This window comes from Melozone crissalis, unplaced genomic scaffold (assembly GCF_028551555.1).
Source record: "Melozone crissalis strain CALT ecotype California unplaced genomic scaffold, PUWL_Pcris_2 ptg000009l_1, whole genome shotgun sequence".
Lineage (NCBI taxonomy): Eukaryota > Metazoa > Chordata > Aves > Passeriformes > Passerellidae > Melozone > Melozone crissalis.
The window spans coordinates 5,602,939-5,628,207 of record NW_026535787.1 but is presented as its reverse complement, the minus strand read 5'-3'; the positions used below and the strand labels follow the sequence as shown (position 1 = coordinate 5,628,207).

Below are 25,269 nucleotides of genomic sequence, written 5' to 3'. Positions count from 1 at the left end.
AGCTCTTTTTGCTTCATGTTGCCTTAGCACAGGTCACCACTACTGTTCAGGTATGCACAAGTCAAATCCCATAAAGCCAACATTTCTCAGTGTCCTCCACATACCTCCTCACAGGTCTGGTCTCTCAGTCAGAGGCAATTCACTCTGAGCAGCAGGAAGCTGTTATTTAAATGCAGAGCACAGCTGGGGGAGTAGCTGAGCTCTGGGTGGAGCTGATGCCCTTTGCCCAGGGCTCAGGCCCTGCCCCTCTGCAGAGACTGGCAGCTCTGGGCAGGGACACCATCACTTGCAAAAGCCCCAGAAATCTGGTCCTTGAGAGCCCTGGGCAAGCCAGGCAGCAGCGAGGAGCAAGGATGGGGACAGTTCCTGCACACCAGGAACGGCTGGTGTGCAGTGCTGAGCGCTCAGCATGGGAGTGAGGGGATACCCCATGTTCCCCCTTCCCTGGTGCTGCAGCACAGCACAGCCTGGCTGCCTGTTCCCATTCCACCAACAGGGACCCCCTACCACAAGCTGTGCCCTCCTAAAAGCCACAAACCTTTGCTGATGCCAGCAAGCCGCCCTGAAACCCCTCCTGGCTATGCACATCACTCGCCATCATCGCTGCTGCTTGTTCCACTCCAGCTTTCTGGTTCTCCCTCAGCTCCTGCATATGAGCAACATCTCCCACCCATCCAGCACCTCACCCAGGGCACAGGTGTGCTTGGGCAGGCTGGGTACAGCCACCCAGTCCATCCAGGCAGCAGCAGGGGTCTGCAAAAGCAAAAATTGCCAGGTTTTACCTCTTACAAGGAAAGATAATACACCTCCCCGAGGGGAGCTCCCACCTGAGCACAGCACAGAGCATCCCTCAAGAGGAAAGCATTTCTGTCAAAATGCTGCATTTGTACCCTTAAAACAGGGCAGGGGGGTTCAGTGAGGGAGCACACAGGGAGCCCATTTTAACAAGCCACACGTCGCCCCAGGAAAACGCCTTGGACAAACGTGATTTCCAGTGGCACATCTGCAGCACCTTGCAGCTTTAGCTGACAGCCTGAACAAGCAGGAGAGACAGGCATTAGAGAAAACAGAGTCAGAAACAAGGGGGGAAAGAAAGACCAGAGGAGCAAAGACAGCCTAACAACAAAGGCTTGTCTTTTCCAGAGAGAGGAAAGTATGTGTGTGCCTGTGCAAGGAAAACAATTTTTTTTGTAACTTGAAGTTGTATGGAAAAGGTGCCTGTATACACACAGTCTGTAGCATGAATTTTTACAGAGCAGGCAGTGCCTTTGTGCTTAATAAGTGAAGATGTACACATAATATGAGTTCTATGAGCACTGTCTGGGCACATGAAATGTTTATTGTGTCATGCATTGACTGAGAGAGGGGGTGCTCACCTGAGGAAGGGAGCTGCAGGGAAGTGACGCAATTAGGGCGTAATGTGGCACAGCAAAGCCACAGCAGAGCCTGTGAGAAGCATTTGTTGGTAGAGATTTCATGCCTCAATCTGCAAGCAACCATGAGAAATGAGGAGGAAACAGCTCACGTTTGGGGACTGGGGATGAGAAGAGTCCATCTCTGCACATCTCTGTGTGAGAGAGGGAAAGACCATGGGATGCTCACTGTCCCAAAAGGGAAGCAAGGGGGGGATGCTGCATGTGTCAAAATTCACTCCAAACAAATGGTCAGGAGCTTTTTTATAATCTGGCTGAAACTGGTGTTTTTCCCAGCCACCCCACAGTACAGCAGGGCTCTGAACATTTCTCCAGCCTGACACCTTTGATTCTAAGTCTGGCGGCTCCATGTTTTCAGCCTTCAGAAAACCTGGATTTTCAGGGAGCAACGTTCAACCACTATGAATACAAAGAATAAGAGTTACAGAATCTGGGTTGGAAAAGACCTCTGAGATCATCGAGTCCAACCATTAGCTCAAGCACTGCCAAGCCCAGCACTAAACCAGCTCCCTGAGCTCCACATTTAAGGTCTTTTAAATGCCTCCAGGGATGATGATTCAACCCCTTCCCCAGGCAGCCTGTTCCAAAGAGTTTTCCAAAAGCCAGGGTGTAGTTGCAGCTCAAAAAGACGTCCAAGCCCAGCACTGCTTCCAGCCTGATGTTCTTGCTTAGTGAGGTGGGGCATTTTTCTGATTCCTCAAAACACTACCAGGGTTTGAACGCAGATGCTCTCTTACTGAGGTCCACACGTTTTGGGGGAGAGCTTTTTGGGAGGGGAGAAAGGATCAAGATTTAGCCCCTGAATTGCTGCGTGGTGACAATACACTTCATGTTCCCCTATATTTTACGTGGGGGAGAGCATGAGCGTGTGCATGGAGCTGGGTAGAGAATTTGGGGCAGGAGGAGAGAGAGGGGATGCAGGCAGGGGGGCACAGCCGGCTGCTCCCCGCACACCGAGCGGAGCTTTGTGCTCCTCTTTGACGGCACAGAGCTGCGAGCTCCCAGGAAGATGAAAACGGCTCACAGGGTTTGTGCAAAAAAAGGTGGGGCGAGGGGGAGGCGAAAACAAAATGAAAGGGGAAAGGGAAGAGCCCAGCAGCAGAGCCATGCACGGAACAGTTGTTTCCAGGTGCCCTCTCCTGGCCTTGCGGGGCTTTCTCCTCGGGGCTCCTCGCCCTCTACAACTGCCTGAAAGAGCCACCTCGAGTGGTGCCAGCCGAGGATTAGATTGGATATTATGAACAGTTTCTTCACGGAAAGGGTGGTCAGGCACTGGAACAGGCTGCCCAGAGATGTGGTGGAGTCACCGTCCCCGGAGGTATTGTAGAGATGTGTAGGTGTGGCACTTAGGGACATTATTTAGTGGCTGATTTGGCAGTGCTGGCTTAATGGTTGGACTCAATGGCCTTAGAGGTCTTTCCCAAAATAAATGATTCTATAATTCCAAAGATTTGCGGCTCTTTTTTTTTTTTTCTTTTGGTGTGTCTTTTACATGACCTCCACACCACCTCCGTGCATGGAAACAGAATCCCATCAAGACCTTCCTCTACTCACCATCATCTTGCACCACTGAGTTTCTGCAGCCTCCACAGCTGACACCATGAGCTGAAATAATTAACCAGGGGGAAAGGAGTGATTTAAGCAGCATTACAAAGTGATAAAGAAATACAGTTAGGAATCATTCAGAAAATAAACTCTGTATTTACACAGACATAACCTGCAGACTAATGTGCTTCCCAAAAAAGGAGGGTAAGAAGGAAGGGTAGAGAAGAATAGCACATGAGTTGTTCTACAGGTCTATTTAAAATAAAGTTAAGAAATCCCTGCATCTCTAAAAAAACCCAAAAACATGACAGTGCTGCTCATTTGGAGAGAGTGCTTTCACTTCCTTGCTGCCTCTTGCTCAGCTGCGGTCCCCGTTCCAGTTCCTCCACCAGAATTAGCAGTGTCAGATGTTCCACAATTCCTTCTGCTTTGTGAGGAACAAGGAGACACATTAAAGGCCAGGAAAGACCTAAAATGAGCTGCATGGCCCTAATTCCACCTCTGCCCTTCCATTACCACTCAGCCTTGAAGACATCCCAAACACTGAGTCTCTGACACTGGTTTTTGTCTTTCAGAAAACAAGTTTTCTCAATGCACCCTCTGGGAAATTTTGAGGCAGCAGACAGGAGGTTTGCCATGTGTTGTGGAAGGGGTCAGGACATGTCTGAGCATCTGCCAGAGGAACCAAAACCTGAAACTGATTGTAGTGAAGATCACAAGCAGAAAATAGTGATTTGTGTCTCAAATACAAATAACAGGAGTCAAGGACTTAAGAGAAGTCTCTAGTCTTGATCACTTGTATTTCTTTGGGTGCAAAATGAGATCTAAATTAGATGGGTAGTTAACCATTATTGTTTGTGAATCTCTTCTCTTCTACAGGCACAAAATGCACTCTACTGAGGGTAAGTATGTGAGGGCCATCAGAGTTCAAGAGTTTGGATGAGCTCCCTTTAATCCTGGCCTGTGATAAACAAGCCTGACATAAACTGTGTGTGAAGCCTGTAACAACAACAGCTTTCACACTGCCTAGTTTAAGAAAAAGCTTTATGGCCACAAAATACAGGCCTGATAGGATGTGAATTAGTGCAAGGGAGGAGTAGAAGGCATGGGAGGAAAGGCACAGAGCTGTGCTCATGTGGTCCCACTAGATGACAGCACCAACATGTTCTTGTGCACCCCACGCTCACACCAGCTGGATAGTTCTGTGCTGTACACTGCCCTCCCTGCCTAGAGGTGAGCACCACAAGTGCTGCATCCCTGAACTCTTGTCTACATTGTATGGCCAGCCCACAAATTCCATTTCTCCTCCAGTGAGTCTATCAGTTCCCTGAGCAGCCCCCTGGTCCAGTTGCCCCTTGAGCATGAGCCCAGCCTTATGTCCCCCCTCCAGCCATGCTGCTTACCAACAAAGAAAGAGACTTTAGCCCAGAACCCACAGCTCTGGGTGTTAAATGGAAATAGCATGAAATTCCCAATCTTTGTGTGCACAGTTTTCCCCAGGGAATGTCTTAAGCGAAGCTTTTGAGGTAAGGCATCCATCCTGGCCCACCCTGGGCTGTCCCTGAGCAAAAGGCTGACCCAAAAGTGGCAGCAGGTAGGTGTTCAGCCTGCAAAAGCTGCCAAGAGACCCGTGGCAGAGATCCACGGCCCAGGCTCCTGGCTGGCTGCCACCACACCATCTGCAGACAAGGTTCTGCTTTCAAGGCAGGACTGTCCCATGACACCACCACTTGTTCTTCAGGCAGCCACATGGCACTGGGAGCTGGGAGAGGGAACAGAACAGCCAGGTCCCACGTGGGACATGGGCTAAGTCTCACCTGTCCCACAGAGAAGGATCATCTGCACCATTTCATCCATCCCAGCCTCCTGCAGCAGCTTTCTCCCAAAAGGATGCAGCATCTTCCTTTCACACCTTGGAGAAGCAGAGCTTTTGCTTCCCTTCTGGCCAATCTAGGCCTGTAAACCTTTCTTCTGTACTATTTCTCATGAGGCCCACAGAAGCACATGTCCCTCAAAACTCCAGGGGAGGGAGAGGACCAGCAGTTCCTGCTGCTTTACATGTGTGTGTACATGTGTTGAGTCAGTTGAGACAGCTGCTCCAGTGCCTGCCACTCATGGTGCACTTTTTCATCTCCAGATAAGACATCACTCCTGTGTTTGCCTAAGGTGCTCTGCCACAGATGCTCTTCCCTAGCACAGATGTTTTGAGACAAAGCAGATTCACAGCTGATTCTTCTGTGGTTGCTATCTTGAAATGCCTCTCCTCACGTTATTGACGTTGCCTCTAACCCTGGCACCTGTGGCTCTTCAGAGCTGCAGTTTGGAGATTTTCCAGTTTAAGGGAAATCCAGTTTTCCTGATGGGATGTTCCCAACATAAACAGGGAGGCCTACTGCAGGTAACATTTCATATTCAGAGATATACATGTCCAGCCTCTTTGCCCTAGAACACAGCCCAGCCAAACTGTACCTGTACCAAGGAAGAGGGGTGAGAAGGACAAGAATGAACCTGATAACTGAGTGTAGTTTGGCAGCAACAGTCAGGGACATATTTGCTGTTTTCTGCAGCATCAGACAAGGCAGCCCACCTGTGACCTGAATTTCTAGGCAAGACAAGATGTCTGAAAGAAACAGGATAGGGACACTCTTTATTTTCACTCCTTTTTCCGTATTAAACATACCCTCCTTTGGAAGACTTTGGATTCTGATCAACTCCTTCAACACTTGGTATTTAATTTCCACTACAGGGCCTAAAGGCTCCTACAAGTCACTTGCTGTGCAGACAAGTTTCCTTCTTGACAGTGCTTTTTAAAAATCTCCATGTTGCTTTGTTCCTCTTTTGCAGTGGATAGCTTTAGGCTAAGCTTGTCTTCTTGGTAATTTATAAATGGCTAAAAGAAAAATAGAGTCTGTAGGAACTGTAAGGTCAGCAGAAGAACATTGGAGGTTTTCCTGGTTGAATTTTGGGTTTGAAATACCAGAACTTCCTACCAGCAGCAGGAGCCACATCCTCATTTTGCCATGTACAGTCGCCCTGGCTGCTGAAATCACTGAAGCCAGCTAGAAATGGTCACTACAGTGACTGGTGTGTCTGCAGGACAAGGGCCTCGCTGTCCCCCTTGCTGTTGGTGCAGCCTGGTGCTGTGCAGCCATTCCCGGAGACACAGCTCCCTCAGGTGGTGCCTTTAACAGCTGTAAAACTTCCAGGAAAGCAGAGATGGAGGAAAAGAGCAACGCCAGCACAAATTGATAGCTTCCATTCTCATACAAGAGGAGAAATCCCATTCCCAGCAGGAATACAATTAGGAGCATCCCAGGAACATCCCAAGCCTACAGACTGCCCTTGCTCTCCCTGGTTTGCCATTGTGCCTATTGCTCAGGACAGGGCAAGTCACAAGGGACAGACAGGACGCCCCAGTCACTGTGAGATGAGTCAGGAGTAAGAGCAGAGCCAAGGCAGAGCAGGGCAAGCCCCCAGTGCCCTGGCACAGAGCTCCTTTCTAGGAACTGCCCAGCGGGATCCTCCAGAACACCTGCCAACAAGCACAGGGGGCTCTGGGGCACCCAGCCAAAGGGAGAAGGGGCCGACACAGGCTTTGCAGGGAGCCCATCGTGGAAGCACGTCATGTGCATGGACATTTTATGAAAGAAAAGCTGGAGACCAGGGCACCCTTCCACAGGAACTTGTTGGCAAACAAGCATGCCTTAATTTCACTGCCATTATTCACAGGAAAACTCGCTTTGGCTTTGACAGAGGAAGAGGGGTTTGCCTAATTCCGGTCCCGGACATTTCATCCTGGGGCTCTACCAGGGCCAGCTGTCCAAATGCCTCACTGCCTGTCCCCATGTCACTGCTGCTGAGGCAGGGAGTGGCAAGCAGGGAGATGCAGGCTGGGGATGCCTGCAGGCAGTGCTGTTTCAGAGCTCTTCCCCTCAGTGGACAGCAGTGACAGCACCAAGAGCATCTCTCCTCGCACCCCTCTGCCCCCGCACTCTGCTCGCTTACCTGCCCCATGCCCCACACCAAAGGACTGGAAATTAAAGCAGGCATTTGTGATTCGTGTGGGAGGCCAGGCAGCAGCCAGAAACACTTGCCTGCTGTTTTTATGTAGGCAGAAAGAGTGTGTGGGAAACACAACCAATGAGCATCTCAGTTGTGGTGTTATCTCTTCCTGTTATCTCAAAACTGCGCTTCAGATGCACCCCAGGCAGAAACTGTCGAACAATAGCGCCCAAAGCAAAGGCAGGCGAGGCTCTGGCACCTCACTGGGGACAATGCTGGTGACAGGCAGGTGGGCAGGATCAAACATTGCCCTAGCAGGGCCTCACAGCACCATGGGCTCCATGCCCAGGGTTCACCACAGGCCCAGTGAGACTCAGGAAAGGGAGCAGGCCAAGGCTGTGCACTATCCATGGCAGAAGGCAGCCAAGAGGTTCCTTCCAGAGCCAGGAATCGTTCCTGACAGCACTGGCAAAAGCAGCCAACAGCAAACAATCCAGAGTGGGGCTTCTCAGGGCAGGCATGATCACGAGGAACCATGTTCTGAAGCCGTGAGGACACCTTGGAAGTCCCCTTTCCTCCCTTAGGCCAACACGTGCATAGGTGCAGTCCTGAGGTGTCATTCAAAGAGGAAGAATAAACCATCCAGAGTGGGCATTTTGTAGCAAAGAAAACTAGAATAGACAGTAATGGTGGGAAGTGTCATCACAGGAGGTGAGAACAAGGCAACTGGTCCTCAGATGAAAAAAAGGAGGGGGAAACAGGAGGCCCAGCAAGGCAGGCAGCTCATGTCTCTGCCCAAAGGGTAAATCACACTTCAGATGGGAGCTCTGCACAGAAAGAAAAGCCACACCCCTGGACTGAGAATGTGACAAAGTTATGTGACTCAAATCCTGCTTCCTCGTCATCCAGCTCATCTTCTCAAGCAGCCATTTCTGAGCCTGCCCATCCTGTATGCCCCATGCACAGAGCCTGGCTTATTCACTGGGCCAGCTCAGCTGATCCCTGCCCTGAACCCCAGCCTGGAGGCCCTGAGCAGTAGCTGGCAGATGCTTCACTGATCACTGAGGTAGCTCCTCACATGCCTGTCCTTTGTTGCTCACAGCTCCTTTTCACACCTTCCCAGCCCCACCAGAAGGCCCAGGGGAGCAGCAGCCATGTCATGTTTTGGCACCTCCTTCACCTGTTCCCTGATTCCTTTGTTCACAAAGGAAGAGCAGTTCTGGTGAGGGGGCTGTAGCAGAGCTGAGGAGAATTTCAATCTGGGGCAAGCACCAGGGTCTGGCACCTCTCTGAAAGGGTAAAGAATGAAATTGCACCTCTGAGGGAGGGAAAGGCTCCCATGGTTCAGCTGATCCAAGGCTCAAGGCAGGCAGGCTGGAAGGATGAGAAAAGGTCCTGTGGTATAAATTCCCTTCTGCAGGGAAGGAAGGAGCACTTTGGTGGGGGAGAGAGTGAGAAGGTTGGGTTTGGCACTCCTCTTGTGAGCTGAGGCTGGCAGAAGAACCAGGAGGCCAGTTCATTGGCTCAGGGCCTCTCACTGTGCTCTCCTTCAATTAACCCTTATCTTTCTTCCCACAGCATGAGATAGGATTGCCCAGCAGTGGTATTTCACAAGCTTGATAGCTACTACAAACTGATCTTATCCAAAATCCTGAGGCCAGACCTCTTACATTATCAGCTGCAGCACCTGAATATCTGTAGCAGAATAAGGACAAAATCAGTGTCTTTTCCCCATGGCATAATTTTGGCAAGCATCTCAAGAAAGGCTTGTACCAGCTATGGTTTCCTACTTGACTTTTTACTCAGTTTTAGTTTAGAAATTAAATTATCTAGCTGTGTCCCACACTGCCTGTGCCAGAAGCCTGAGAACCTCCCTCTGGCCAGGCCAACAAGCAGGTTCTGGCTTCTTTACTGGGTAGACCAATTTGGGCAGCAAGTGCTGCTGTTTCCACATGGGTTAATGCTGGGATAGAAGATTTGTATCTTCTACAGAAACAACCATTGCTCTTTTGGGTGCCTGCTCACTCTGCCCATCTGGTAAGTGCTACAGACCCACAGCACAACCACAGACCTGCCTTGATCACAGGGCTGAGCCTCCCTCCATCCCATTCCTTCAGCTCTGGCTCTGGAGCACACCACCAACAAAACTGATCCCTGCTAATACCCACGCACAGAAACCGCAGCTCTCAAACAGGGGGACGAGGCAGCAGACAGAAAAGGACAAGACCAGCATTGATCATCTCATCCCCCTGAAGAGGAGTAGGAAAAAACACTTCACCTCATGATTCAGTGGGAGATGCATCTACAAAAGAAGAACCAAGAAAGGTTACAGCAAGAACCACCAGAGCCAAGCACGTCCTGTTATGCCTTAAGTCCCAATGTCAGCTCATTTTCCAGAGCTGAAACATCCACTACAGCATAAAAACCCGAGATTTGAATGCCCCACAACATGAATTCAGAAAAATGAAAATCTGCTGGGTGCTTGTTTGATAAGTCAGCATTTTTTCTGAATGTGTCATGGAGCATTGACAGTCACCATTGCTTTTGCGATGTCTCACGTTTGTTCCTGATGTGCTGCAATGGACAATACTTGTACAACGAGACATCACAAAAACAATGGTGACCATCAAAAGAAAAGGAGCAAAGAAAAAATAAGTTTTGCCCTGGTGAGCTTTCCATTGCACAGGCATGCTCTGTGCTAGTAGTATTTTCTTGCCTGCCAAGGACTGTGTTTTGGGTAAATCAACCCAATTGGGATAAATCTTCTTTCTCAGGCCCTAGTAACCCTCCCTCTCTCTCAGAAAGGAGCCCCACACCTGTAACCACAGAGCAGCACCAGCAAAGCTCCCACAGGACAGGCAGAGCAGCTGTGTTCACCCACACCAGCCTGAGCCCACCAGCTCCTGGCACCCCAGCACCTCCCAGGGATGGTGTGACACCTCCTGCACCCTGTCTCTGTGGCTCAGGGACCAAAATGGGGGGGTTTTGCCTCCTTTGTATCAAAGTGAGATACTGAAGTACCAGCACAGCTGTGAACTAAGATCCTCTGCACCCAGTCTTCTCTTTATTTGTTCAGTTCAGGGATATAACATATGGTATGTTACAAAATAAACCATGAAACACTTACCAAATGCAATTTTAAATAGCAAAAGCCCAAGAATCAGCTGCAGAAAGCTAAGGCAAGAGAGCAAGTGGCACTCCCAGGACTATTCCTGCTGTCAGAGTTCAAGTGAAGTGACTGAGCTCTGGAGGAGGTAGAAGCTTTCTTTTCCTAACAAGTTGCCTCCTTGCCCTTACCCCAGAAGATAAAAATAGTCATATTTCTCAGGAGAAACAAGCATGGCTGTTTTATCTGCCCTGGCACATGTGGAATGGGCCAGCCTGGAAGAGGCATTGGGTGTTCTTCTGCCTGACACATCAGCTAGCTGGCTGGTTGTCTTGTGTTCTGTGGCTCTTGTAGCTTTCTCCTCCTTCACTTGCCTTGCTTTTTACCTTAAATTGGTCAGTGTACCCATGCAGACACTGCTCTAAAACTGGCCTGTGCTCTCAGCTCCTCAGCTGTCCTGAGAGGCAGCTATGGACACCTCCACATGGAAGGTAATGCAGGTGCACTTTTTGCAGTCCAGCTTCTCCCTTGGGGATGCAGATCTCTCAGCAGCTCTCCATCATCCCCTCGTTATACCTGAGGTGTTGCCAGCAAAATCAAGAAACACAGTCCCTGGCATGTGAATCCCTGAGAATTCAGACAGTGCCACCAGCAATCCTGCTGGTTGACCGTTTATAATGCTCTGTTTCATGCGCCAAAGGAGACCAGACCTCTTCTAGGCAAAACAAAAATTGTCTGGATAGCCCCACAGACTTATTATGAGAATAAAGGTTTGTTTTATTTGCCTAAAGAAAACTGAGTTGAAACTGTCCCTGAAGAGGCTGTGTAGCACATTCTCCTGGCCCTTGTCAGAGCACAAAGGCTTCACAGAATGTTGTCTCATCCACCCTTTGAAACCCCGGTGCTGGAGAACCTCTCTCAGAAATTTCTCTCAGTGTTTCATTAAAAAGAAAAATAAAATACTGACCTAACTCTCCCTTGCTGCAATTCAAGCCTACAGTTTCTTTTCTAAAGTGGAGAAAGGGAGAAAAGGGAAAAGTTCTTCCTTTCCCATTTGTGTTTTTCCGACAGAGGTCCTTCAAGGTGCTTTCAATATTTTCTTCTCTGCATTGTACGACACAAATCCTTTCAACTTCAGACAAATATTTAATTATATACAACTCATTTTTGGTCCAGGAGTCCATGTATTTGATGCTGAAGCCAGAGAGCTGTCCTAATGTGTAGCAGGAGATGGAACCCTGTAAGATCCATAGGTCTGTTTTGTCCAAGTAGGGCTTTAGCTTCTTCTTGGTGAATATCATCCAAGAAAACAAGAAGGCGCAGTAAAAGCAAGTGAACCACAGAAAGACACAGGTTTCAGTGCCCCATATCTGTATCCTAACATGATGAAAAAATGGCCACAGGGATGAATGCCCATCACCTTGAGTCTCCTGGTCTCCATTTGATGCTGATTCTCTGCAAGGAAAGCTGCCTTTTCACAGCTGAGTGTTACACAGGGCTGAGCAGGAGGGGCTCCTGGCTGTCACAAACTTTCTTTTCCCAGAGAGTGGTGGAGCAGAGAGACCAACATCCCTCGTGCCAGAAATGTGGCCTTTTCTGGGATTCAGGCTGTCCCCAGCAGGCTACAACAGGGTCCAGATAGCTCTGACCTGTTCAGCACAGCTGTCCAAGCAGTTCTTAGCTGCAGGCAACCTTAGCAAGGTTGTGATATCAGCTCTTTAGTGATGATCAGCTCATTGTGATATCAGCTCTTATCTTACTAGGTGCCTAGGCAGGCAGATGCAGGGAAAGAGAGGAGAAATCTGGAAATCTGTGTGGGGTTCCACAGCAATGTCTTTATTAATTCATCTGCGAAGGTTCCCAGTGACAGAAGGTTCTTCTGTGAAGGTTCCCAGGTTCTCTTCTGCCCGAGCTGGGCAAAAGCAGCTCTTTATGTAGGGTTCAGGGGTTTTGGAAATTGCCCAGTAGCAAGGGTTAAAGGAAAGTGACCTGTAGTCTTACAGAGAGATAAGCAGGGGTCCAAAGGCAGAAGAGAGGGGCTTCCAGTCCAGTCACCATGAGTTGGCATTTCCCATCTTAGGCTGCTGAACACCAGGGAAGTCTTGCAGGCTCTGGGCCTGCTACACGCCAGGCTGTGCGCTCAGGGCCTGTGTCTGGGGGGGTTCGGGGTCCGTGGCTGGGTGCGGGGCCGGGGCTGGGGCCGGGGCTGCTGTGGCTCCTGGGGCTGCGGGGGCAGCGGCCGCTGCTGCACTCGCTGCTGCCTCGGGGTGGGCTTGGACGGAGCCTGGGGCAGCTCCCGCATAGTCGCCATCTCATGGTACACGGGCAGGGTCTGCATCACTCGCTCCTCCCCTGCAACAACACCAGGACCCCACAGTCACACGTCCGCCAAAGAAGTCCAAAAGACACAGAAATAGCCCAAATGTTGGGTTTTAGCTGCCACTCTTAGATGTTCCTGCTGTGCCAGTGTGTCACCGTGACAGTTTATGAAAAATCCCTTCTCCCGGAATTCTACTCCTGGAAAGCTGTGAAGCTTCAGCTTCTCCCTGTCTTGCTGCTTTGGAATGTGATTTGGAGAATTGTTTACCCAGCATGTGAATTGTTTTTAATTAATGACCAATCACAGCCGGCTGTGTCGGACTCTGAGTCTGTCATGGGTTTTTATTATCATTCTTGTCTAGCCTCCTGATGTATCTTTTCTCTTTTTATTTATATATTATTTCTATATATTTTTATATATTATTCATATATTATTTCTATTTTTATATTTTAAAAGATAAATAATTATAAATATAATTATATATAAATAAAATTTTTAAAATATAAAAATATAAATAATTATAAATATAAATTATATATAAATAAAATATTGGTTTTATTTATATATTCTTTTTAGTATAGTTTTAGTATATCATTTTCATATATCATATAATTTCATATCATATATAATTTCATACAATTTTTATATCATATAATATAGTTTTCATATCATTTTCATATAATATAATATAATTTTCATGTAATTTCATATAATATATAATTTCATATAATTTTCATATAATATCATTTTAATATCATATCATATAACATCATAAAATAATAAATCAACCTTCTAAGAACTTTCAGTCAGCTTCTCATCTCTCACCTCGTCCTGGGGACCCAGCCAGCACCACAACACCAGTGAACAGCAAAAATCACCTCTGCCTGCCCCTCCCAGGCCTACATGGAAGCTTTTGGCTGCCTGGCAGAGATCAAGGTACCTGGAGCATTTGGGAAAGCTCTGCCCTGTCTGTTGGGGGAACCAGCTTTATCAAGGAGACATCAGTGGACACCCCCAGCCTGAGCTGCTCTGTCCCCTTTAGGAGGCTACCAAAGAGAAAGTGAGATCTAACCCCAGGAAATAACACCAAAGCACCCTGCCCTGCCTTTGTCTATGCTGGGATTTCCAGAATCCCCTCAGCCAGAGATCCCTTCTGCCAGCATTAATTTTCACACACAAAGAGGTAAATTCATACAGGCTGACTTCTGATCACTGACTCATCATTTCTGAAATATCACTCACCTTAACTTAGGGATTGAGGGATTTACCTCTTGAGACACTGAGCTGGCCTTAAACTCACAGCAAAATGTTTCAGAGAGTTTGTCTAGTCACCATAAAATAATCACTAAAATATTAGTTTTCATATTCTCAGGCTCATTTTCTCAATTCCTGCTGAATCCAGGCCCAAGAGCTGAGGATGTGCTGTCACTGCACAGCTGAGGCAGTGATCTGTACCACTCAAAAGAGAACTGCCACAATATAAAATTATACTCAGGTGGCTTTCTCAAAGCACATGTCAGAAAGTGAGACTGGCAATGCCCCTGATCTACACAGATTCACCATCTGCTAAAACCAGGTTATTGCTCATGTCAGGGCAGAGAAAATGCACCTGACCACAGGGTTGCTGTCAGTGGGAAGCTCTAATATTTTAGGTGGCTGGATAGCAAAACAAAGCCTCTTAAACACTTACCATGAATTTCATTCCTTTTCGTTTTCCTCCTTCTGATACAATAAATAATGCAAATCACAAAGATGACAAAGAAGACTGCACCTCCTGCTATGCTCAAGATGAGATAAAAGTCCATCTTGCCTAGTTAAGGGGATGAAAGAGGATGTTAGATGGAAAGAAATCACTTGCACAACATCTCCTTAGAATTCTGTATTTTCCTCCATTGACTGTAAAGGCAGACCAGCAGACATCCCACCCTTTCCTTTTACTTGCTGACAGCAGAAAGTTGCTGTTCCTCATTGTTGAGAATTTTGATTGCTCCCTGATGGGTTCAAGTTCTGCAGAAAATTGAAACCAGAGCATTCATGTGTGCCAGCTCACTGTATTTAAATTGCCACTTGTTTTAGCAGCCAGTGTTACACCAAGATGTATTTGGCTTTTTCTGTGCCTGGTCCTCCCACATGAGTGCAAGAGGAGCCTGGACAGATCCACATATAATTACACTTCTATGAAAAGCTGGCTGAGCTTAAGCCCACCTGAAATGTTGCCTCTAAAGATCATAATTCAAGGTGATTGGCCTCAAATGCAGGACCAAGTGCTCACAGAGGGCAGCAGGGTTAGAAGGAGGTTTGGCTCCAAGATGAGGGATTTTTAATCTACTGTGGAGCTGGCAGAGTCCTGCCACTACATAGAAAATTTGAAAGGTATTTAGTTTGGGTAGGAAGAGTAGTGTTCCACGTTCTTAGGAGGTTTTTGGTGTCTGAGAAATGCTGTATTTTTACCTTAAAGATCATTGGTATTTCTCTGTTAATGATGTGAGAAAAAAAAAAAACAAACAACAAACTCTCTGACCCAATTCACCCTGTGATGAAAGAGCATTTCTCAAGGGTGAGAAAAAGTGAAATCAAAATTGTCTAGACAATGGCCAGTGTCTGACTATAGGCAGACCTGTCCTTGCCTGGCTTGTGTCCTGGCATGGGCAGCTTTGGCCAGGATTTCCTCATCCAGACAAGGTGTTTGGGATAGTTTGCCTTGACTTAAACAGATCTAATCCAGCAGCACACTTTCATACCTGGCTCCAAAGTCCGTGCCACATCCTGCTTGCCCCCTTCCCAATGCTAACATCAATCATCAATGGGACTGTGCAGTCCATCAGGTCAGGCAGCAGCAAAAAAATGCATTTCTTGGCTATTTTTGAAATCAGGATTATTCAGAAGGCATCAGCTGCACAGGAGAGCAGTGCTCATCCTGTCCCTCAGCTCTTGGCCCATCAGTCACAATCAGCAGACCTGGGATCACTTCAGTAAAGCCTTTAAGCCTCAGGGCTTGCTCCCTCCCTTCTCACGCCATGGGCTGTCCTTCAGACTTGGACTTTCCCTAAATTCACTGTGGCAGAAATGAGTAAAAATTGGAAATACTGAGCCAGATCTTGTGAGCCCCCTCTACTCTCCACCAGCTCCAGCAAGAATCTAGAGTAAGAGAATGCTTCCAGCAGAGCACTCATGGTTGGGTGGGATGAGCCCAAGCCTGGCAAATTGAAGGACTTTTCCCCAGCACTGCACTGGAATTCTGAACTTTGAACACCACACCCAGTGTCACACCAGTGTGATCTGTCCTTTGTTTGTGCCTTAACTGGCAGAATTTTTATGTGGGAGGATGACAACTGTGATGACTTCTTTTGCCTACTGAATCATTTCCAGCATGACTCTTCCCATTTAAAATGCAATCCTTTCAGTCCTTTTGCTGCATCTGTGGTTAGCTGAATAGGAAAACCTTGGTACATTTGAACCATGCTTATCTGACCCATGTAACCCGGAGAAAAACCCTCCAGAACTTCCCTCCTGGTTTCTAGGCCAAGCTGAGGAGTGCCAGCAGCTCATTTTCCCCCTTGTGAGAGAACTCATCCAACCCATGGGTAGCAGGCAACCACCACATTGATAGACATGATCGTGGAGAGGAGAAAAACACAATGCATCTCCCCACAGGAGAAGAGGAAGAGCAAAAGCTCTCTCACACCTCACTGCCCTCAGCAGTGGTCCACCCTAGCACATTCTGACAGAAGAGATTTCTTACCTGAGCAGTTAATTGCTTTTTCAGCCATTTTTTCACTGACTTTGTTCTTAACAACGCATCGGAACGTCCCAGAATTCCACCTGTGCCATTCCAGCACTGTTGCGTTCTTTTGGATTTTTTTGCCATTGGGTTGGGTCAGTTCTATTAAAAATACTTCATCCTTGGCCTTCCCTTTTGCTTCACACTTGACAGACACACTTTTATTCCTGCATTCAGCCATGAGGATTGGCTGAGGGACAGGTTCTGAAAGAGAAGGGAAGGGACAGGCATGTCTGAGTTTCTCCTCCTGAAAGCCTCTGCTTTAAGCAGAACAGATAATAACCCCCAAATCACCAGCTAATGAGATCACAGAAGAATGAAGAGCAAATTAGACCTCAACTGCAGAGGTAACAAGGCAACAATAAAGAAAATGCCGAGCAGTAGCCTACACAGTTGGCTCCGAAAAGCAGAGATGGACACCAGGCAGGTGAGGGGAGGAAGCTGAATCTCCTTGAGGTGGGTGGAAGGGACTGAGAACCACAGCGCCTCCACCTCTGGACCCTGTGTTTTGGTGCACCAAGTTGATCCTGTTCAGCCTGTGCCCATCAGAGAGAGTTTTTTCTCTAAAGCAGGAGAAATTATGAAAAGCTCCTCATGATGCTCTGTGTGCCACCAACAGCACTCAGCAGGCACGACAGCACAGCATGGAAGGCCATCAGGCCAGAATGGAGAGCACAAAACAGAAACTTCAGCTCTCAATGAGGTTATGACAGGAAAAAAAAAATATTTCTGTCTCTTCTTATGCCGTGCAAACATCTTGCTCCCTTTTGGTTCCAGTTTCTCTGTCAATGAAAGAGATGGAAAGGCCTGCAGGGTTTTCATGAAGTAAGGGCAACTGGCAAGGACAGCAAATAAAAAATAATTATTTCTACCTTTAAGACCAGATTAAAAAAATGCCCGTGCCACCTGTAGTTACAGGCTGAGTAAATTATGGAGATCATAAATTCTAAAGAAAATAAGGACTGCTCATAGCACATGCAGTCAAGGCTCACACCACAACATCCACAGCCACCCTTTCCTGGGTAAGCCCACTCTTCCTCTGCAACCTGGAACCTATTACTCAGGGAAACATCCCGGTGGGAAACATTAGAGTCCAGGTGCTGGAGTTGGGTGAGGATGTCATTGGGACAATTTTTAAATTTTTTTAACAACTGTTTGTCCAGCCGGGCTGACAAATTATTCTAGGACCCAAGAGTTACTACAGGACTTCCAAAACCATGTGTCAGAGGTAATGCAACAGCAGAGGAAATGATGCAGCACACAGCTGGGCTGGAGCATTAACCTTGCCTGAAATGGGGACACCCCAATGACAGCAGTGGCCCTGATGACTTCAGTGAGACACCCTCACTGCTCTGCTCAGCAGACCCTTAGACACAAAGGGGCCTCCCACTGCACAGAAACCCTGCTAAAACCATTCCAGCTGTCATTGCTGCCTCAAAAAGGCATCATTTCTGTAATCCCAGCTGGTGCCACAAACTCAAGATGTTGGCAAAGCTGTGCATGATGACTGAAGAAGGACAGAGCAAAGCTATCCCCTTATTGGGGAAAAATACATGCTGTCCTACAGCTTAGAGGTCTGGAGAGGACACAGCAGCATTTAAGGAGCAAAATAACCATCCCCATCACCCCTACTCACCCCAAAACCCTTGAGCTGCTGCTGCTCTGATCTCTGAGGACAAGATACAGCACAGCAATGGAGGCTGCCCTCATGCTTTGAACCCAAGCAGCTGAAATCCCCAGGTGGGTGCTTAACTGTGCTTCAAAGAGCACAGCCTTTCTATTTGTTGTGCTGTGCAAGGATAGGGTGCAGGAGTCTTTTTCCACTGCAAGTTCAGCTCCTATTGTGGTTCATCTCAGGGGAGGTGACTGCTGGCTGTTTTGTATGTTACAGCAAAAATGGAGTGGGATTCCATTGCCTGAATGAAGGCATTTAGGGCCATCAGGACACCTGAGCTCTCCTCAAGGGGCTGGCAACACCAGTGGCCAGAGAACAAAAGTCATAACTCAGTACCCATAAAATAGCACCAGAAGTACCCAAAACCCACAGTGCATCAGCCACAGCTGTACCCTACATGGGCTTCTGTGGTCCTGGCAGAGGTTTCTGGAAGCAGGATGCTGCTGGCAGCCCAGGCCCCTCTCAGCACCAGGGTCACCCACCCCAGCTCAGGGTCTCAGCACTATTTGTGGTGCTGCACTAGGGCTGACCACCCTCACCCTGCTCTCAGTGTGAACCTGCTCACAGCTGCTTCCTTGGGCACAGCTAGGAACCTGCTGGCTGACAAATGGGAGCCAGAAAAAAGCCGGGGGTTCGAGGCCATCAACCAGATCCAGAGAAGGGAGGAGAGAGGCAGGCTGCTGTCAGTGGCAGGAAGAAAAAGGTACAGCCCTACAGAAGTCCTCCCACTCCTAATCAGCAAGGAGGGCACCGAGTAGGAAAGGCTGTGGGACAGAGCAGAGAGTACCAAATCTTGTTCAGCTGTCCCGAGCACAGCATGGGAAAGGCAAAAACTCACCCTGAACTAATAACATCGTACTTTCTTCTGCCTTCAGCTGTCCATCCTTCTGATAAGCCTGCACCGTGTAGTTCCCACTGTCCTCCTTCTCCAGGCGCTGGATTTCCAGGGTCCCATTGCGGAGAATGGCACACCTGCACTGCTCCTTGTTCACAAAGTGCTTGGCTTTGTTGTCTCTGATCTGGACCAGCCTTTGTGTCCCTTTCTTCCATGTGGCCTCGTAGATGCTCCCAGGAGCAGCAATGCTGAGAAGAGCTGTCTCATTCACTGCCTTGTAAATCCAGCTGGTGCTGGAGCCTGTAGAGGGAAGCACAGCCAGCCCCTCAGTTGTCTCCAGCGGCCACAGCAGTCACCCAAAAGTTGTCACTTGCTATGCCACCCCCTTCCTGAGCTGCCTAAGCCTCTCTGCTTTACTGATGCTATCTTCTCCCCCTGCTCCAAAGTATTTCTTGGTTGTTCATTAGATAAATTCCAGCATCCAATTTAATTCTGAGAGGCAAGAAAGCAAAGAGCCCAGCTTTCAAAGGCTGAATTTATATCCTGGCTGATTTACTTGGAGTGACTCTGGATGCCAAAATTCATGCCCTCCCATTCATTACTTAGCCCTTCCTTCAAAGAAAGTCACTTCTGTGTTTTGCACATGGCACGGGCTGGTACCTAGAACTGCAAACAGCAAAAATAGTCACATCTCTGGACAGCAGAATCATTTCAGCAACCCCAGTGATAGCAATGATGATAATAATAGCAGCCCACGTCAATCTGTGGTGAGTGTAAGGCACTGAACTGGAGGCACACCCACAGCAGTGCCTCCCCTCTCCCATCCCGGTTACTCTGTCCCCCTGGAATGCATCCACTTGATTTTTCCCTGATGGGGCAAGTAAGGCAGGAAGAAACAGCTACCAGCATCTGAGAGGTTGCAGGAGTCATTACAAGAAAAGCAATTGCCAAAAAAAAAAACCCCAAAAATCTTTTCTCTTCCTTTGATTCCAAAGGTGGTGTCAGGACTGGGAAGCACACGAGCATGGGGCTGCCAGAGGGGATGTTCACTAAACATCCACCACGCGTGCAGCAGTGGGGATGTTGCACTCCTGGAGCAGTGCCCGGGTGCTCTGCCCGCTCCCCTCCAGCCGCCGCCTCTGCTGGGCCCATTTCTGGTGAGCCAGCACTTGGGAAACTTTCCTTGGAGGTCATTTCAAGTGAGGAACTGTCCCCAGCCCCGTGGCAGGTGGACAAACCTGCAGGAGGAGGGCGAAATCCGCGTGCAAGTGTCAGGTGGGATAAGCTCACTGGCACAAGCTCAAAGCCACAGCTTATTTAGTTTGTCAGATTCTTGTGTTCATTCCTCCTCAATTTACAGGGTGAAGCCAATCAGCAGGAGGAGATTTCCCTTCCCATCACCACAGAGAGCTGATTCTGCCCTAATTTTATGTATTTTAAGTACTTTTTTCCCCACAGAGAGAAAAACCTGTGTTTATGCATATTTTTATTACAGTCCTTCACTCCTTGTATCTAGGATAATGATAAATGGCACCACGGAGGGGAAACTGAAACCCAGTGGCTATTTCATTAAACTAACAACATTAGAGATAATCAGAGAACTAAAATCGCATGCCTCTGCAGCAAGAACATTGATGCTGCAGTGCTTCTGGCAATTCACCACCTCGAAAGAGAGCTTGTTTTTCCAGCATTGCCTTTCTTGCAAGGTATTTGACATATCTCATGAAATGTCCTGAAATAAAGCTATCAACTAAACAGCCTTGGAAGCAGCTATGCCCCACACAGATGACACTACACGTTATACCCCAATATTTGATTTCTGATACTTGTTTCTGCTCAGTCATGAACAAGTATTTAGAGCTAGTAATAGGATTTCTTTGTATAACAGACACCACTTACATTTTCTCTCTGAAAGCAAAGGAAAAAAGTAATCTGAATTTCCAAGAATAATTCAATGGCATCTCTGTGGACAGAGACATTTCTAAATATCAATCTAGTCTCCATTGTCTTTCTAGTGAAAAGCTGAGTATCCCACATGATATTAAAAATCTGCTTAACTAATGAAACAGCACTTCTGATAAAAATGCCCACTAAAATGTGCTCCAAAGGGCAGAAATGTTTTAACTGAGAGGCTACAGCTCACTCAGTCACAAGAAAGAGTTAAAAGAAAAAAGGTCCCATAGTAATTTTAGAGAAGGAAGGAAGTCTCTGAAACTATTTTCTATTCAAGGGAATAATCCTTATTTCTGCTGGGGAAGATGTTTTATAGATTGTGTACATAAAAAGAAGAAATCCTTATTTATCTATTAATTTTGTTCTGAAGGAAAAGCAAAGCATTAAACCGCCATACATACAAACTTAGTGGAATGAAACAGAGGGAGAAAAAAATTATGCAGGCTTGTATTGTCTCCATCTCTTAAAACCTTCTCTAATCTATGAGTTAACACCTTAATTAAGTTTTTAGATTAATATTTTAAAAAATAATGAGAACAATAATATGCAAAATATAAAAAATATATGCAGTTGCTTGCTGTTTTCACATCTTAAACTTCAGCTCCACTGAAGACACTGAAATCTATCACTCTGTTAATATTTATGGAAGAATATAAATTGCACTTTCAAAAGATTTGCACATCTTTGATAAGAAAAGGAAATTACATGCGATAATGCACAGTGAACTGGATCTCTAATGTAGTACAAGCTGCCTTGAGGGCAGAATGCAAACTGTATGCTGACATTTCTCATTACACATGTGTCAAATTAAGGCTCATTAACTTAAAACCAAAACTCTTTACAGCTTATTATTATAACTGGAATAGGAAACTCAGGTCCTGCCCTCCCCCTGGCTGAAAATTAAATCAAATAACAATAGCAATAACCCAGATGTCTTCACTCATTGGAAAAGTGGAACAAGTTCCTTATCAGTAGCAGCCCACCAACTTGTAAATGCTTTAAAATGCAATTTTAACATCAGCCCAAAAGAGCAAAAAACTGTAAGAAAAACTCACATTTTACACTGGGAAACAAAAGCAGCAAGCACTTGATTAGGAAAATCCTCCTAAAGTTCATTTTCAGGGTCAAAAACGATCCAGTGTTGCCTTGTCCAGTGATAGCTCCTGGCAGGTGAAAGGGCTTTGTGCCGTGAGCAGGCAGTGATGGGACATGTCGGTGCAGCCTCTGTGCCCTCCTCCTCTCCTCCAGCACTTCTCATTTCTAGCAGGGGCGGAAATCAGCCTCAACAGGGTGCTTTGTCTGCATGGAGGCAACGTGGAGACAACAAAGAAAATGGGCACTAAAATGCAGGAATGCCCTGGAAGTTTGTCCACCCAGCTGGAGGGCCAGGTGGGGCCCTCATCCTCCTCAATGCTCACCTGAGGAGCTCAGTTCCAGCATCCATGTGAAAAATGCCAATCACTTGGGGTTTTTTTTAAATTTTAAAAGTTTAATGATAATAAAATGGTTATAAAAATAGCAATATTGTTAGAGTAATAATAATTTGGACAATTTGGATTAGGACAGTATGAGACAACAGAAACAAAGAATTACAGACATCCAGGTACCTTTTTCTGGGCTTTTCACAATCCACATGCCATCATCCTAATGGGAGGGATGCAGTTTTTGGGTGGGGGAGTGAGGGGAACTGTAACTCTCCCCCACAGCCAAAGCAGCAGGAAGGGGAGAACAAGCCCAGGAGCCCCAGTGAGGTGCAGGAGACTGCTGGACAAGGCTTGGAAAGGAGACACGCTTCCCTTGGAAAGCAGCAGGATCAGCTTGGCATCAACATCTGGGATACGTATGGGCATGAAAGGGGGTGAGAACCCTGCCTTGATCCAGCCACAATCCAGCCCTGGAGCTGGCTGCTGTGGGAAAGAGGAAAGAAGCTGTGAGGAGCTAGGTCCAAAAAACATGAGAGAAGCTACTGAGGTCCTTATCCCTGATTCCAGTATGAAACAGATGGAGTGGTGAGGATTTTGAGTCTTATCCTCACCACCATAATTCCTCTGCTGCAGTAGCCACTGAAATGTTCCAGCTCTTTGTGACAGGCACAGGCCAAGAAAGAAGACAGAAGGAAATCTGTGGCACCAGATATGTACAAGAGTAGATAAACCTTGCTTGTTCGTTCATGTCATTCCTCTTCCTTGAGGTTAGGTCTTCCTTGTAAGACACCTCCCCTTCTCCAGCTTAATCATTTTTTACTGGTACTAATGAAATTTAAAAAAATAACTCTCAGTGCAGGAAAATCTAGTTTTTCTTCCTTCTTTCTGCTATTTTCTTCCTTCTTTCTGCTCTTGTTTCCTTCCAAAGAACACACAAAGGAGGCACACACAAAAGGAGAGAGGAAGCAACAGCAGCAAGATCACATTTCTGTGCCTGCCCTCCACCCTCTGTGGCAAGAAACAAGCTGAGGGCAGGGGCTGCCACACTCAGTGGCACACTCAATCAAGTTGTGTCAAACTCCTGGACACATCTGCTTCCAGCCTGGGCACCTAAAGGAATTTGGGTAAAGGCAGCAACCCTGATTTCTCCTCTGTTCTTTGAAGGTTTTTTACTGGTCCATCAAGTAGAGCAGAGGGAGGCCCAGCATGCTGAAACCACTGTCCATGCTCTGCTCAACTTTGTTTCTCTTCTTTTTCTTCAGGCAAACATCCCTCAAAGCCCCTGCCTGCTTCCAGGGTATCCCTGCAGGTTGTCTGTTTGTTGGCGTGTTCACCCTGCCAACACACTGGGGTGGGAATTGACATGGTACAAATGAAATGCAAAGGGAAAGATGTATGTCTGTCTGTGTGTGTGTGTGAGAGAGAGAGAGAGACAGAAGACAGGTAAAGCTCCATAGTGGTAGAACTAGGTGTAAAACAATCTCCTGTATTCATAATGAAGGCCACTACTTCCAGTTAAGCAGTTTGGTGCCATACACAATCTTCTAAACTCACAACTCAAAGGGGTCAGACCAAAAGCCCCCATAGTCCAGCAAACCAGCTCACCAAACACCCTGCTTGCTGTTGGAGCAACAGGTAGGCAGGAGCAAGAACCCATTTGTAAAGGATGTAAAATGTCTGTTCAAAGATGAGCTCACTGTGAGCAGTGAAGAAGCACTTGAGAGAAGGGTGGGGGTTCAATGGCTGATGTCCCATGGTCACTGGACTCACAGAAGTGACACCAAACCTTGGTATTCCTGAGTACTTGGTGCATGTGCACAAAATCCACTTGCAAGACTTTGCGTAACAAAAGCCAAAAGCACAGCCAAACCTGCAAAAGGGGCACAGCACTCACCTGCAGTAAGAGCTCCCCATGAGATCCTGGCATGGTCTGTCCCAAAAGCAGCCCCTCTTCTAACCAGCCTCTGAAACCTCCTGCACCATCAGACCCAGCTGGAGAGAGACAAAGCAGCCCATGTCTCTAAGCTCAGTCTTCCTGCCAGATGACAAGTGGGGAAATGTCAATATTCTGCCAGCTTTACCCTTCCTTTCTTGAAAATCAAGGTAATGTCATGCTGCAGTCCTGACTGGGCTTTGATCCTCATTTTAGAAGAAGGATTTTTTGGATGTTACTTGGAAGGAGGCACTCTAAGTTGTTGCACTGACATCTCTGTTTTCCCTTCAAGGGGAGTCCCAGGAGAAGGTGCCTGAAGGTGTCTCTGGAAAGCACAGCAGCTCTGGGCTGCTGCCACAGAGGAACCCAAGGAGCCAGCATGTACCTCAGAGATGTGGCAGGGGGTAAACATCCTGAGAGCAGTTCCAGCACAGAGCACTGGCCAGAAATGCCCTCCAAGGTGGAGGGAGTGGCACAGAGAGCGCTGTGGCTGGAGCTCTGTGTGGCCACAGCCCAGGCACTGGCCCAAGCTCTGCTGGGTAGGACAGGGTGAGCTGTAGATAGATAACAGCTGTAGATAACAGTGCTCTCACTCTCTTCTCACTGCAGATAGCTCACACAGGAAGTAACACCACTGGATTAAACAAAGCCAGCTAGAAAATGGGCAATGATAGAAAAGCAGATGTCTCCCAGCACAGTGCTGCTAGGCCTGGCTCAGTTAGGCCTGTCCTTAGCATCAAGCTAAGGATGCTGGAGCCCTGTTTAGCCCATTGCACTGCCACACATCCCCATCTTCTGACACACAGGAGAGCAGAGGACTGAGCACAGCCACAACAATGGGCTGACTTTGCACACCTCTGCTCTCTCTCTGAGGCATTGTTTCCACTGCAGAAGCTGCAAAGCGCTGCACTCGAGCATTTGCTTTTGTGGCTTGCTCTTTCCTTTACACTGCTGCTCTTTGTAAGACAGCACACAGTTTCCTCACAGGGAATGTAAGTATCATGCTCACATTTCCTTCTAAAGGTGACAGAGTCCCCCACATCTGAAGGCAACATCTCAAGAGACAATATGCAGCTGTTTGCAGCTCTGAGTTCTCAGCTTAGTGATGAGCAAATAAACATTCATGCCTGAGGCTTATTTAAAAAAAAATGTGATAAAAAATACTGTTATTTGATCTACTAGAAAAGGAAGCCTACAAAAAGTAGATTTGGAGCCCATCTGATAGTTTGTACCATCTTCTCTGGTATGGAACTTTGGTTATA

The 25,269-nt window shown here is 47.3% G+C and overlaps 1 protein-coding gene across 1 annotated transcript; it reads right to left on the bottom strand.

Moving 5' to 3' along the window:
• Window positions 1-10,043: 10,043 nt before the first annotated feature.
• On the bottom strand, window positions 10,044-21,840 carry LOC128933430 (T-cell surface antigen CD2-like). The gene is made up of 6 exons (XM_054270421.1): window positions 21,706-21,840; window positions 18,701-18,997; window positions 16,149-16,391; window positions 14,345-14,413; window positions 14,097-14,216; window positions 10,044-12,438 (listed from the first exon to the last, which is right to left on the bottom strand). Exons 1-6 carry the CDS (start codon window positions 21,764-21,766, stop codon window positions 12,227-12,229), a joined length of 1,002 nt encoding a protein of 333 aa, XP_054126396.1. The 5' UTR covers window positions 21,767-21,840; the 3' UTR covers window positions 10,044-12,226.
• Window positions 21,841-25,269: the final 3,429 nt, after the last annotated feature.

Coding starts and splice junctions, on each gene's coding strand:
- LOC128933430 (XM_054270421.1), bottom strand. CDS start 21,766: ATGAACTTTAGGAGGATTTTCCTAATCAAGTGCTTGCTGCTTTTGTTT. Junction 14,414..16,148: donor AAAAGCAATTAACTGCTCAG/GTAAGAAATCTC, acceptor AATTTTCTGCAG/AACTTGAACCCATCAGGGAG. Junction 14,217..14,344: donor CAACTTTCTGCTGTCAGCAA/GTAAAAGGAAAG, acceptor CCCCTTAACTAG/GCAAGATGGACTTTTATCTC.